The sequence below is a fragment of the Giraffa tippelskirchi genome, chromosome 5, assembly GCF_054371585.1.
Source record: "Giraffa tippelskirchi isolate mGirTip1 chromosome 5, T2T-mGirTip1v1.2.pri, whole genome shotgun sequence".
NCBI classification, from domain to species: domain Eukaryota; kingdom Metazoa; phylum Chordata; class Mammalia; order Artiodactyla; family Giraffidae; genus Giraffa; species Giraffa tippelskirchi.
In genome coordinates this window covers 189,413,310-189,428,687 of record NC_137279.1, presented here as the reverse complement: position 1 = coordinate 189,428,687, position 15,378 = coordinate 189,413,310, and the positions used below count along the sequence as shown (strand labels likewise).

Below are 15,378 nucleotides of genomic sequence, written 5' to 3'. Positions count from 1 at the left end.
AAAAAAAAAAAAGAGCAGGAGAAAATGTTTGGTAATTGTTTGTGAGTTCACACAGGCTCAGTGGCAAAATGAGACGGAACCTTTGATTTCTAACCTCCTGCTGCACTGTTCAAAATTCCTCCCAGAGAGGCATGGAGGAAGCAAACTGAAGCACTCTGATTGTCAAATTTGCATCCTCTCTTAGCTGCTTATTGTCCCAAAGGACGTTTCACATCAAATCGTACTTGTTTGTAAAGATCTTTCACCCAAGACAGACCACTTCTCAAGATACTGCTGATATGGAGGATGGAGAAATATGGAGAGAGGGTTTAAAATATTGTGGGTCCCTGGGTAGAAATGTAAACAGATTTAACGCCAGCGGCTTCCAGCCTGGAAACCCTCAAAGGATCCAGTGCAGGGTCCCAGTCAGGCAAATAACAAGAAAAACAGCGGCCACGCAAAGGAAAACTGAAAGACGTTCATTAAGGAAATGCATTTGTTCAGCCTGCTTTTAGAGAATACCAGTATCGGGCCAGCCCTGCCCTAGGTGCCGAGAAGCAGAAATAAACACACGTGCATTTCTACACCCAAGGAGCCAACCATCTAAGAGAGACGTGCCAGAGAACACTTGAAACACTGGTGTGACAAAGGCTGTACCCTGCAACTTAGGTACGAGGAACATGACAACACAGAGGCGTGACCGAGAGGAAGAGGAAGGAAAGACAGGATGCATCCTAAGAACCACACCTGGTCAGGTAGGATCCACGCACAGGATGGATCCAAGCGTCGGGAAATGTAACTGGTGAGGCCACAGAAGCCGCTTCACGAGCTGTCCTGTGTCCCAGAGGAAGGAGCCCGGGGTTTCTCCAGCAAGCAGGAAGATCCTCTGGGTTTTCAGCCGGCACATGCCTTACGGTTCACACTGGAAAGGTTTTTTCTGGGTAGCATGGAGCTTGTTAGATTGGTACAGGAGAAAAATTAGCAGATTGTCAACTTCAGGCAAGAAATGATTTGGGGCTTCCACAAAGGACGGTGACAACAGGGCTGGAGGGAGGAAGCCGTTCAAGCGATTATTGAAAAGATGGAATCAACAGGGCTGAGTGACCAACTGAAAGGAGTGGAGATGGACCTAGGGGAACCAGGAAAAACAGAGGGCAAGTCACGTACAGAGCAAGACCCCGAAGGCAGCAGGAAGGGACTACACCGGGCAACAGGATCAAGAGGCATTCCCTTCCTGACACACACGGAATTAGCAGAGGACGGTCATGGAGAACAGACTCTGCCCGGTGTCACGGCCGCCTCAGCGGCACAAGGCAGGAAGGATGGCTGTTGCTGGGAGAATCTGCGCTCCCTGAGTAAAGTAGGGGCAGACTGCTGAGAAGGACGAGAGTAGAAACAAGACCTCTTGGGACTTCCCTGGTGGTCCAGTGACTAGGACTTCACGCTCCCCATGCAGGGGGCCCGGGTTCGATCCCTAGTCAGGGAACTAGATCCCACATGCTGCAACTAAGAGTTCACGTGCCCGCAACTAAAGATCCTGCATGCCACAGTGAAGACTGAAGATCCCTCGTGTCGCAACTAAGACCTGGCGCAACCTAAATAATCTTTTTTAAATAAAGAAACAGGATCTCTTGGGGATGGTGATCAACGTGTGGAACAGTCGCTAATGGGCAAGGAATGAGGAGCTGGCCTTCAGTCCCAGGAATTGTGGACCAAAGGGCACTGAGGACCAGTGGAGGGCAGAGGCCAAGCTCCACGACTGGGGTTTCCTCCAGGGGCCAAGTGGGGAAGAGAGAGTGGATGGTGAATGGCTGCCCAAAATGTAGCCAGCTGATGTAGGGGACGGCCACGTCCCCTCCACCCGAGGGAACCGAGGATGCCGAGAACAGAGAGAGTAAGAGAGCTGCCCATGGAAGGAGTGAAGCCAGGAAGGGCTGAGAGGGCCAGGGGCCAATGAGCCAAGTCTCAGCAGAGCAGAGGTGAGGAGGGCACCAACAGGAGGGTGGGCTACAGGGACCAGGGTCTTGCCCTCTGCAGTCAGCATGTGGGCCCATCAGACTCCAAAGATGGAGCAAACACCAGGGCAGAAATATCCCAGGAAGTGACCCATGATAGGGTCTTCAGACCCAGTAGGGGCTGAAGTGGGGCTGGTGCCCTGTCAGTGCCCATGAACGCCAAGGGCCAGCAGAATGGAGGAGGGGTTTGGGAGGGTCTATGAGACTGTCCTGCTCTCAGGCTGGGCCAGACTGGGTTAGTTCCCCACCAGTGTCCAGGGCCCCGGTCCAGTGGGCCTGTCAGCAGCTGTCACCTGGGCTGAGGTTGAGATGCTCAAAGTTCTCCCAGGTGGGCAAGAGGCTCTGAGGACAGTGCCCTCCTGGGAGAGCACAGTCTTGGCACCGACCTAAGGGACCTGGAGGCGGCAGGAGACACCCACCTCTGGGGGAGACTGGCTTCCCCTGGGAGCCGAGGAAGCCTGGACAGCACGGTGGGACTTAGCTACTGCCAAAATCCACAGTCCGTTCAGGGAGAGTTCAGTTGAAACAATGATGGTCCTACTGTTAGGCACGGTTGCATGCTTTGCCTGCGCTTCCAGTCCTGTCTGAGGACACCCCAGTGCCAATCCGCCGCCGCCATGTCCTGAGGGACCGATAGATGTCCTCCCTGGGAGTAAGGCAAGCCTTGCCTCACACCATCACAAAAAGCAGAGGTACATGTCAGCTGATAAACAGCCCAACAGTTTAACAGGCCCTCCTTACAACCGTGACTCCCAGGCCCTCAACTGCCATGTGTGACAAAGAGCCCACGTAATTTGTCTTTCCAGCATTTGAACCAGATTACCTTTTCCCTGGTGACTCAGACGGTAAAAGAATCTGCCTGCAATGCAGGAAACCTGGGTTGGATCCCCGGGTCGGGAAGATCCCCTGGAGCAGGGCATGACCACCCACTCCAGAATTCTTGCCTGGAGAATCCCATGAACAGAGGAGGCTGGTGGGCTACAGTCCATGGGGTTGCAAAGAGTGAGACACGACCGAAGTGACTTAACACACACTTGTACAGTGCTACTTCCAAACGTGTGTGCTGTGCTTCGCCGCACAGTCATGTCCGACTCCTTGCCAAGCCACAGACTGTAGCTCCCCAGCCTCCTCTCTCCATGGGAATTCTCCAGGCAAAAATACTGAAGTGGGTTACCATGCCCTTCTCCAGGGGATCTTCCTGACACAGATGGAACCCACCTCTCTCAGTAGTCACAAAGTTTTAACACTGCACGTGGAGGAAAAAATTCCTAGCTGTTTCCACCATTTAGTAACTGGTGAGCCTCGTACTCTCCCCCCAACCCCCGCAGCCAGCTTTGCCATCATCGAATTTCTTTTGAGGCCCAGTGTGAACTCCTGTATAGCCTGGGCAGGTGGAGATCTGGATTCCTGTCCTTGCCATCTGAGGACCCCAGGGGAGAAGGGCAATGAGTCCAAAGCCCCAGAACCAGCAGGCAGGGCGTGTGGGGCTGGGGCAGGCAGGGTGCGGATGCCGGCTCGCCGCCCCATCCCGGTGACCGACCTTGACCTCCCGCAGGTGCGCGCAGGCGCTGCTGGAGCACGGCGCCTCGGTGCAACTCGAGGGCGGCGCCGGCCGGGACACGCCCCTGCACGTGGCGGCGCAGCGCGGCCTGGACGAGCACGCGCGCCTCTACCTGAACCGCGGGGCGCGCGTGGACGCGAGGAACGGCCGCGGCGAGACGGCCCTGAGCGCGGCGTGCGGCGCAGCCGGGCGGCCCGACGAGCACGCGCGCTGCCTGCGCCTGTGCGCGCTGCTGCTGAGGCGCGGCGCGGCGGCGGACGCGCGCGACGAGGACGAGCGCAGCCCCCTGCACAAGGCCTGCGGCCACGCGCACCCCGGCCTGACGCGCCTGCTGCTGCGGCACGGCGCCGATGCGCGCGCGCTCGACTACGGGGGCACGTCGCCGCTGGCCCGCGTGCTGCAGACGGCCGCCTGCGCGCCCGAGGCCGCGCCACAGCTCACGGTGCAGGAGCTGCTCAACCACGGCTCCCCTACCGTGTGGCCCGACGCCTTCCCCAAGGTAAGAGGGGACCCGGGACAGGCCGCGACGACTCGGCCTGCAGCCCGGTGCCATGCCGGGCTTCTCAGACTTTCAGGGGCTGGGGAACCCCCTGGACACGTGTCCGGATGCAGATTCTGAATCCGCAGGAGACGGGTGGCGGAGTCTGGGTTTCTAGCAAGCTCTCAGCGAAGTCTTGGGACCACACATTGAGAAACGAGGGCTGGCAAGCCTTTTCTAGAGTTCCTAGGAGATTAAAGTTTGGGGTGTCAACAAGCATACTCGAGTGTGACCTTGCAAAGGTGTCACCTGGGCGTGCCAGGGACTTAGTTCTATATTGCTGGGACGGCTCAAAATATTTTGGTCAAGATATCTTTGGGTGTAATTGGTGAACAATGAAATCAGCCCCTTCTCACATCTGGTATCTGACTTGAAATTAAATACCCTATGTGGTCATCTACCTGATTAATGGGATTACCTCACCACACTCCTGTGAAATACTTCAGACTCCTAACATTCCCCAGCTGGATGTCTGTCAGGTGAAGTGTCCTGTCCAGGGTCAAGGTTGTGCGGGGACCTCGACTCTGCTTTGCAGACTTGACTCTGAGCAGCTCGTCGCTTTTCCACATGTCACATCTACTCTGCGGAGAAGGTGGTGGCACCCCACTCCAGTACTCTTGCCTGGAAAATTCCATGGACAGAGGAGCCTGGTTGGCTGCAGTCCATGGGGTCGCAAAGAGTCAGACACGACTGAGTGACTTCATTTTCACTTTTCACTTTCATGCACTGGAGAAGGAAATGGCAACCCACTCCAGTGTTCTTGCCTGGAGAATCCCAGGGACGGGGGAGCCTGGTGGGCTGCCGGCTATGGGGTCGCACAGAGTCAGACACGACTGAAGCAACTTAGCAGCAGCAGCAGCAGCTTGTCGCTTTTCCACATGTCACATCTACCCTGAAATGAGACAGATGAAGAATAAAGATTTCTTATCAGGTGGACTTCCCTGATAGTCCTGTCGTTAGAACTCCATGCCTTCACTGGGGGGAGCAGGGGTTTGATCTCTGGTGGGAGAACTAAGATCCTGCATACTGACAGGCGCAGCAAAAATAAACAATAAAATCTAAAGTAAATTTTGAAGAAAAATAAAAGATTTATCATCAGAGAAAATAATCAGAGACAAAATGTTTCCAAAAGAAAAGTTCTCAAAATCCTGGTTAAGAGGTTGTCCTCGCCAAAGACTTCACTGAAGGGAACTCAGAGGGTAAAGCGTCCGCCTGCAGTGCGGGAGACCTGGGTTTGATCCCTGAGTTGGGAAGATCCCCCGGAGAAGGAAATAGCAACCCACTCCAGTATCCTTGCCTGGAGAATCCCATGGACGGAGGAGCCTGGTGGGCTACAGTCCACAGGGTAACAAAGAGTCGGACACGACTGAACGACTTCACTTTCTTTTCTTTCTTTTTATTCCGTTAGATGTAAAATTGGCTGTGCTTAACTTAAAATTTATCCCAGACTTGCCAATCGTATGCGAGAGACATATTTTGGCCTGATAGGTCTTACACAAGTATCTTAAAAGCTATTGCCCCAAAAGGATAATATGTAGATGATCTGAAATAGTGAGATTCACACAGTTCTCAGATGACAACTTTGCATTGTGGGTGCATACAGAACACAGTTCTTGTCTCTCAGAACATAGGTGAGACATGGAAAATCCACCCAGACAAGTCCCTGGGCATTCCCTTATTTGACAAACAGTATGACAATTTCTTATACTAACTCTTGCACTGTCTTCAAGTAATTCTCTTGAGGCACTCTACTAATGCAGTGATTTCAATTTCCTGGGCTCTTGAAAGGGAAGAAATGCTAGCGTTTTTATAGTCTGTAACATTTATATTACAGACTTTTGTAATATATTCATAGTTTATATTTTGACATTTCCCAATATTAGCAGGCTTAGTCCATCAACTGGTAAAATGGAAACAAATGGAAACCTCCCACCCCTCCAGTTCACACCATGAACCAAGATACATCTTCAGCCCTTTTGTTGTGAAACTGCATAAAGAATGAATAAGAGGGCTTCCCTGGTAGCTCAGTGGTAAAGAATCCGCCTACAGGAGAAACAGGTTCGATCCCTGATCCAGGAAGATCCCACGCACCGAGGAACAACTCAGCCTGTGTGCTGCAACTAACTGAACCTGTGCTCTGGAGCCCAGGAGCCGCAACTACTGAGCCCACGTGCTGCAGCTACTGAACCTGTGCGCCCTAGGTCCTGTGCGCCGCAGCGGAGGCCACTGCAATGAGAATCCCACGCACTGCCACTAGAGAGTAACTCCTGCTGACCACAGCTAGAGAAAAGCCCATGCTGCATGAAGACCCAGCACAGTCAAAAATACATAAAATTATTAAAAAAAAAAAAAAAAGAATGAATAAGAAGAAAGAAAGAAGACTTTACTTGATGAGCCACAGTGAAAACCACCTGGGGCAAATTCTTTTAAAGAGGAAAAAGTCAATATATGTTGGTGGTGACTATTCATAACCCTTTGTTGGCCTGGAGGTCCTTTGATTTGACTGATCTCCGTCCAGGTGTCTGTCTGAGGTGTAGCACCCCAGGCAACATTCTGGGAACAGGACTTGCCGCCCACGAACTGTCTCCAGGGCTGGAGGAATCATCCGGCTTGATCCAGAGATGCAGGGCAAGACCCAGTGCCTCCCCTCTGGGCCTCCAGGGGCCGTGTCCTGGGATCCCCTCGGGGAATCCTTTGTCAGCCACTCAGGAATGGAGCCTGGTCAGTGGGGTGCAGGCTGGGTGAGGTTTGCATCTGGGAACAGCTAGTTGCAGTGCAAACACAGGGGCCAGGAGAGGTGCTTTGCTCCTGAAAATGACGATGCATCTGCCAGCAATTCCACACCACTGTGGAAGGAATCGGCATCCCACCTCTTTATTGTGAAGATCCCCACACCTCCAGAGGGCATCCCCGCATGAGTGCTAAGGGGGTCCACAGCCCCGGCCCCTGGCACCAGTGCTAGGAACAGGTTGTGGACAAGAGTGCGTTCACCACTGCCCTGGGCATCCTCCAAGGCAATGTGAGACTCTGGCCTCGCCCCCTCCCCCAACCCCTCACCCCTACAACCAAAGTGAACACTCTGGGAAATCTGGCAGGAGCATCTTCCTCCTCTCAGGCCCCCTGCGCGTGCTCCACCGGGGAAGGGGTCTAATCACCCCGCGGGACATCAAAGGGCAGACCCGACTTGCTCAGCAGCCCCGTGGAGCGCGCAGCAAACACGCTGAAACGAGCCACAAAGACGCTCCGCAGGCAGGACTCAGCGCCATGGCGAGGCGTACACAGAAGCACCGGGGAATGTCACAGAGCACGCCGGCCGTGGGCAGCCGCCGTGCTGTAAATAGATGTAAAGAGACACCCACGGAGCTCAGAATTACTGAGGCAAAAGGTTTCACAGCGAGCTCATGACATAAATCACAGTTCCCCCCCACGCCCAGACAAAGGCGCCAGCACCGCGGCGGGCGGACTCAGAGCAGCCGTCGGAGCCGCGCGCAGTGCGCGGCCGCCGACATCAAAGCGGTGTCACGGCTGGGGACGCTGGCGTATTGACAATGCCAGGCCTTTCTGCCCGGCTGACCGCTAGTTAACACCGGAGTCAGGTCGGGGCGCAAGGGCAGGTGCAGGCACGGTGTCAGGCTGCAGCCAGGTTTGAATCCTGGCAGTTGTTGGGACCAAAGGGTCCCCGCCTGGAGGAGAGCCGCCGGCAGGAGGGCGGAGAAACGCACGCGGGGGTGGGTCCGGACTGGTTGCGACTCGGTGACTTTGTAGGTTGGAGGCTTGGTCTAGAATAAGGACTTTGCTCACCTTCTGCTGGCCTTCTGCTCCTCACTTGGGCGGTCATAAATAATTCCCGCTTAAAAAAAAATAATAATAATAATTCCCGCTTAGAGGGCTTCCCAGGCTTCCCTGGTAGCTCAGCTGGTAAAGAATGCGCCTGCAATGCAGGAGACCCAGGTTTGATTCCTGGGTCGGGAAGATCCCCTGGAGAAGGGATAGGCTACCCACTCCAGTATTCTTGGGCTTCCCTGGTGGCTCAGATGGTAAAGAATCCACCTGCAATGTGGGAGACCTGGGTTCCATCCCTGGGTTGGGAAGATCCCCTGGAGGGGAGCATGGCAACCCACTCCAGTATTCTTGCCTGGAGAATCCCAAGGACAGAGGAACCTGGAAGGCTATAGTCCCTGGGGTCACAAAGAGCTGGACGTGACTGAGCAACTAAGCACAGCACATAAGGCTTCCCAGTGGCTCAGCAGTAAAGAATCTGCCTGCCAGTGCAAGAGACTGGGGTTCGGAAGATCCCTGGAGGAGGAAATGGCAACCCGCTTCAATATCCTTGCCTGGAAAATCTCATGGACAGAAGAGCCTGGCGGGCTACAATCCATAGGGTTGCAAAGAATTGGACACAACTAAAGTGACTGAGCACACACACACAGACCTGCCCACGAGTTGGAGACTTGCCTGGACAGCACCCGTGATGAAAGCTTCCCCCACAGGCATCCCTTAAGCCCTTGTTCAACAAACATTTCTAGGAGTACCTGGGCTCCAGGCTGGAGTTACAGTGTTTAAGCAGCACATAGAGCTACCAGTCACCTGAGTGAGATGGCCTTAACTCAGACAACCACATACACCACTGTGAAGTTGCTGTGGTGTGAAGGCCCTGCAAACCTTGAAAGTGCCAAACACGGGGGCACGGGGGCCAGACCTGGCTGGGCAGGGGTCCAAGGCTCCCTCGAGCTCTTATACTGCAATCCCAGATCTGAAGGCTGAAGACACAGCTATGTAAAGAGGGGAGGGGAATCCATTCCAGGCAGAAGGAATAGCAGGTACAAAGGTCCAGGGGCAGGAGGAACACGGCAACGTATGTGGGGCGGGGAGGGGAGGGTAACGCCGTAACTGGAGAGGAAACAGCAAAAGGGAACCATCTGAGCTGGTTCTGAGGGTTCTGAGGCAGAACCCTCCGTAAGGGTTGCATCCTTTGTCTTAAGAACAGTGGGAGTCTATTACATCATCTTAAGCCATCAAGAAAGTGAAAAGTGTTTGTCACTCAGTCGTGTCTGACTCTTGACAATCCCACGGACTAGCCAGCCAGGCTCCTCTGTTCTTGGAATTTTCCAGGCAAGAATACTGGAGTGGGTTGCCATTCCCTTCTCCAGGGGATCTTCCCAACCCAGGGATCAAACCAGGTCTCCCGCATTGCAGGCAGATTCTTTACCATCTGAGCCACCAGGGAAGTGACATAATCCAATGAGAACCGGAGGTGGGGATGGGAGGGGTGACTTCTCTGCTCAGGGCTGGAGAACACGCTGGCGTAGAGGGCTGCTGGAAACCACAGACTGTCTTGCATACCAGGTGAGGGATGCAGGTAGCTGGATCAAGGGGAAATAGGTGGAGGGCGAGAATGACTAAGGTTCTAGAGACATCTGCAAATCTCAAGTCTTGCCTCTCCTTCTGGTCATTGACCAGGCTGCAGTGTGGACCTGAAGTGTTTGTAATTTCTTTTTTACCTAATTACGGAATTCAGCAAGGGGACTTCACACTCCAGTGTCCCAGGGTTTTCCGTGAGGGGAGCCTAGGGGGAGCAGTAGTCAAAACCCAGGGCTCCTCTCCCTGCCTTCACACAGCGGTGTGTATACACGCTGCCCCCACCGTGTTAGGAGGGGTGAGCTCTCAGCGCAGCGCGCCTCCGTTTCCCTTGCTCTTGTTTTGTTTCTGCATCTACACAGAAAGCAATGTGCCCGTGTGATTTTCCCCCCTTAATTTTCTTTCTGCCGCCTCATTAGCCGGAGAGAGCGTGCGCGGACCCTAATGACATCAGCGTTGTCAGAGTGATGTGGCGGCCGGGTCTCGGCAGACAGCAAGGAGGCAGCGGAGATTTTTAAACCGTGTTGGTGTAGAAATAATGAAGGTGGCCAGCTGCCTGGCAAACATGAGGGGGCACGGGAGTGGGGGTGGGGGCTGGTCAGGGGGTGGGGAGGGCCTGGAGCCCCAGAGAGGTGGAACAGAGGAGAGACAGGGAATGAATTCCCAGAGACAGGCAATAAGACTTTGTCACAGTCCGTGACCCCGGGAGGAGGGGTCTGGAGGAGGGTAGCTCTTCAGAGGATGGGGGTGGGGAGGTGGGGAGGTCCAGGTTGCATGAAGTCACTGGGAACCATTGACTATTTTGCTGAAAAGTGAGAGGGCTGATGGGAGGACAGCTGGAAGGCCCAGGTTGGCCTGAGGAAGGTCTGAAGACGCAGGAACTGCCTAGAGTACCCCAAAAGACAAACAGGCTAGCTGTGGAGAGGCCCAGTGTGAACTGCTCTCTTTAACCGGGCGTTTCCTCCCAACACCGAAAAGGGGCCGGTGGGGTTCAGGGGCGGTTGTGCTCCGGGGAAATGCATGTTATTGATGGCTCGTGTAAGCCAGAAATACCAGCATGTCAAGAGCCCACCGTGGGGTGCAGGCTGGGAGACTGCACGCCTGCCTGGCTCTCCCTTTGCAGCCCAGCCTCCTGTGTTCATTCTCTGTCTCTCTCCTTCTCTAAAGCCCACTTAAGTCCGGCCTTGTGACCGTCATGGATTAGGGAAAAAACAAATTTGAGGTAGGGAGGGGCCTAGAGCCGATAATGGTGATATGATTACCAGTTTCAAAGAGCAGCTGCTCCTGTCTTCATGTTAAAGTATCTGTGAAGACATACATGAGAGGAGGGAAGGATGGAAGGAAGGGGAAGAGGGGGAGAAAGCAAATCCATGCACCAGTAGGAAGACCTCATGTCTGAGTCAAGAAGGGCCAACGCACCGCTGCTGCTCGGCCCTAAGTTTTCAGGCAATCAGGTGGACATTACAGGCAAACGTTCAAGTCTGCCAAGCAGCAGTGGATGCTGGTGGTGGTGCAGTGCATTGTGGGAGATGCAGTAAAAAGTGCAGAGGTGGGGACTGAGGAACCCGGGTTGCATAGCAACCTGCAGACTCTGCTGGGGGGAAGGGGGAGGAAGAGGCCAAGAGGCCTCCTGGCGGAGCACAGGCGACCAGGAGAGTGTACAGACTAGGGCCCGGGCTGGGCATCCCCCTTACCAGCCTTCTTCCACTTTGCCCTTCCACCATCTCAAAGGCTAACAGAGAGAAGGACCATGGACTTCCCCTGCATGTCCACAGACCCCGTGTCTGGATCTCACCTTAATCAGAGATGAATATAGAAAAAAATAAATGGATTCATGGGGGAGCAGGAAAAAAAACATGATATAGCATCCTGAGAATCGTGAGGAAATCTGTACCTCTCATCAAAAGATCCAGAAGAAAATCTGGGAAATTGTATGCCTATGTGCCATCCTCTATGGAATGCAAGAAGATACAGCCTTTAAGTCCATAAAACCAAACAAGTTAAGATGAGAAGTCAACAGAATGACATGAAAAGGAAGGTGGAGGAGATAAACGTATACCAAGAAAGCAAGAACCCAATGGTAGAATAGATTACATTCAGTTCAGTTCAGTCACTCAGTCGTGTCCGACTCTTTGCAACCCCATGGACTGCAGCACACCAGGCCTCCCTGTCCAACAGCAACTCCCGGAGGTTGCTCAAACTCATGTCCATCAAGTTGGTGATGCCATCCAACCATCTTATCCTCTGTCGTCCCCTTCTCCTCCTGCCTTCAAACTTCCCAGCATCAGGGTCTTTTCCAAGGAGTCAGTGCTTCGCATCAGGTGGCCAAAGTATTGGAGTTTCAGCTGCAGCATCAGTCCTTCCAGTGAATATTCAGGACTGATTTTCTTTGGGATTGACTGGTTTGATCTCCTTGCAGTCCAAGAGACTCTCAAGAGTCTTCTCCAACACCAAGTTCAGAAGCATCAATTCTTCAGCACTCAGCATTCTTTAAAAATAAAACTGAGATTACATTAAAGGAAGTAGAAGGCAGAACTGATTCATAAAGAGAATCAACCAAGGATGTGAGTGAGGGTGCTGTGCACTTTATCTGTGCGCCCCCAGATCCAGTCCCTGCTGTCTGTCTGTTCTACTCTGCATCCTGACAGGGTGTGGGCATTGTGGCTAGCCCCTTCAAGCTAACACACAGTCCCATATAGCTGGCTTCTGGCTGGGTTCAGCAGGGGAGACACCATGGGAAATTGGAGGTGGAGGGAGAAAAGAAGCCAAGGTGTTTCTTGTCCTCTTCCTCCATCCTAAGTAGCTTCTACAGCAACCCGTGAATCTCCATGGCTCCAGTATCCCCAGACAGCTACTTCTCAAAGTCACAGCCTCTGCCAAGCAGCCCCTGCCTGACTTGGTTCCAGCCCTCCTTGAATCTCTCATAACAAGAAGCACAGGCTTCACGATTGGTTATTTCTGAGTTTCAGTGACATCATCAAAGAACATGCCTTCCAACCTCAGTAAGTCAGCCTTGCCCTCAAAATGGTCCTTTTCTTGGTCCCTAAATGCCTTCTAGCAACTGTTCCAACCAGCTTCCTGTTCAGATCCAGCTGCTTTTCTCTAGAAACCCTGAGGACATCCTTCTCTGTGTTTTATTGACCCCAGTTGGCTTAAACCTGCCCTTCCCCAAACCATTAAATGGTAACTAGAATAGAATGATCATGATTGAATTAATCTGATCGTCTGGAGTGTTGGGAAGTCAACCACAATGTTCACTACAAAGGACTAATGTTAAAAGATCTTCTTAAGTGCAAAAGAAAAACAAAGTCAAGAAACTAAAAGACAAAGTGATAGTCATAAAGGGCAGAAAGCCAACTCACAGACAAGTGATGTTATTGAAGAACCTACAATAAATGGGTCAGAAATAATTATCAAAGACCTAATAGAAGAAAACGTAGCTGCACTGAAAAGTCTTAAAGTATAGGACTTGAATGGATGTTCTCTACAAATCAATGATGGAAGACACATACCTATATACAGTCTAGCAAAAACATTCTAAAAAGGCACAGAAAAACCTAGCAAAGCATCCAAGTAGAAAACAGGTTATTCCTAAAGGAGTAAAAATCAGGCTGGACTCTGAGTCCTCTGCAGTATTATCATAGGACAATTAAATATCATCTACAGATTTTTTTTGACCACGCCATGTGGCTTGTGGGATCCAAGTTCTCCAACCAGGGATTGAACCCAGGTCATGGCAGTGAACGCACCAGATCCTAACCACTGGACCACCAGAGTACTCCCCATCTGCAGTTTTTAATTTTTTAATTGAAGGATAATTGCTTTACAATGTTGTGTTGGTTTCTGTCATACAACAACTAAAATCAGTCATAGCTATATATATTATATATATAACTATATAGTTTATATATATATAAACTATATATATTTGTATATCCCCTCCCTCTGCAGCCCACCTCCCACCGCTCCCCCATCCCACCCCTCTAGTTCATCGCAGAGCACCAGGCTGCCATCTACAGATTTTTATTTATTTTTTTATTAGATATAAAAGTGATTTTTTATTTTATTTTTATTTTTTTTTTTTATGCTAAATTCCTTAACTTGAGGTAGCTGGTTTTCTTTAATTCACAAAAACGCTTTGATGTTCAGACTACATCCCCGTTCTTTTTTTTTTTTTTTTTTTTAATTTTTTTTAATTGTTTTATTTTATTTATTGGACACACAGCATGTGGGATCTTAGTTCCCCAACCAGGGATTGAACCCATGCTCCCTCCATTGGGAGCTCAGAGTCTTAACCACTGGACCACCAGGGAATCCCTACATCCCCGTTCTTGCAAATTCCTGTATAACCTGACGCTTCCCTTCACCTCCTTGGAGCAATTCTCTCAAGGTGAATTGAGAAACTGCCTCCCGAATTCCCTCCAAATAAAGTATAACGCTCATCTTTTAGGTTGTCACTATTTTTCTCTTTTTTGTTTTGTTTTTTTTTTTTTTAATAAATTTATTTATTTTAGTTGGGGGCTAATTACTTTACAATATTGTAATAGTTTTTGCCATACATTGACATGAATCAGCCATGGGTTTACATGTGTTCCCCTTCCTGGACCCCCCACCCACCTCCCTCCCCATCCCATCCCTCTGGGTCATCCCATTGCCCCGGCCCTGAGCCCTTGTCTCATGCATCGAACATGGAATGGTGTTCTGTTTCACATACGATAATATACATGTTTCAATGCTATTCCCCCAGAACGTCCCACCCTCACCTTCTCCCTTATCTATTTTATAACTTTACAATGTTGTATTTGTTTTGCCTAGATATAAAAGTTATTTTTTTATTTAAATTAGTTTATTTATCTATTTTATAAATTTACAATGTTGTATTTGTTTTGCCATACATTTTTTTTAAAATAAATTTATTTATTTTAGTTGGGGGCTAATTACTTTACAATATTGTAGTGGTTTTTGCCATACACTGACATGAATCAGCCATGGGTTTACATGTGTTCCCCTTCCAGAACCCCCCTCCCACCTCCCTCCCCATCCCATCTCTCTGGGTCATCCCGGTGCACCAGCCCTGAGCACCCTGTATCATGCATTGAACCTGGACTGGCGATTCATTTCACATATGATAATTTACATGCTTCAGTGCCATTCTCCCACATCCTCCCACCCTCGCCCTCTCCCATAGAGTCCATAATACTGTTCTATTTATCTGTGTCTCTTTTGCTGTCTCGCATACAGGGTTATCTTTACAGGTTAACTAAATGCCATATATATGTGTTAGTATACTGTATTGGTGTTTTTCTTTCTGGCTTACTTCACTCTGTATAATAGGCTCCAGTTTCATCCACCTCATTAGAACTGATTCAAATGCATTCTTTTTAATGGCTGAGTAATATTCCATTGTGTATATGTACCACAGCTTCCTTATCCATTCGTCTGCTGACGGGCATCTAGGCTGCTTCCATGTCCTGGCTATTGTAAACAGTGCTGCGATGAACACTGGGGTACATGTGTCTCTTTCAATTCTGGTTTCCTCTGGTTACCTTTCAGTTCTGCCCAGCAGTGGGATTGCTGGGTCATATGGCAGTTCTATTTCCAGTGTTTTAAGGCATCTCCACACTGTTCTCCATAGTGGCTGTACTAGTTTGCATTCCCACCAACAGTGTAAGAGGGTTCCCTTTTCTCCACACTCTCTCCAGCATTTATTGCTTATATCTACAGATTTTTAAAGAAAAGGTTTAGATGCTAGAATTCTCCATTCAGCCAAGATAGCTCACATTTTGCTGGCAAAAGAAAGACACTTTTAGATATCAAGGGTTCATAAGACATGCCTTCTGAGTGCTTTTTTTTTGGAAAGAAAAAACATACTTCCATTTATCCATTATTTATTCAACAGATATTTATTGAGCACTAGCCATTTGCCA

At 50.7% G+C, this 15,378-nt stretch overlaps 1 protein-coding gene across 4 annotated transcripts in view; it reads left to right on the top strand.

Moving 5' to 3' along the window:
- Window positions 1-15,378, top strand: part of ASB18 (ankyrin repeat and SOCS box containing 18) — a 77,730-nt gene that overhangs the window by 46,168 nt on the left and 16,184 nt on the right. For 3 of the 4 annotated variants that reach the window (XM_081494026.1, XM_081494025.1, XM_081494024.1), the window contains one exon: window positions 3,550-4,054. In XM_081494026.1, coding sequence (XP_081350152.1) covers window positions 3,550-4,054 — 505 coding nt within the window. Of the gene's footprint in view, window positions 1-3,549; window positions 4,313-15,378 lie in introns of those variants that run through there. The other variant, XM_081494027.1, reaches the window with a different exon arrangement.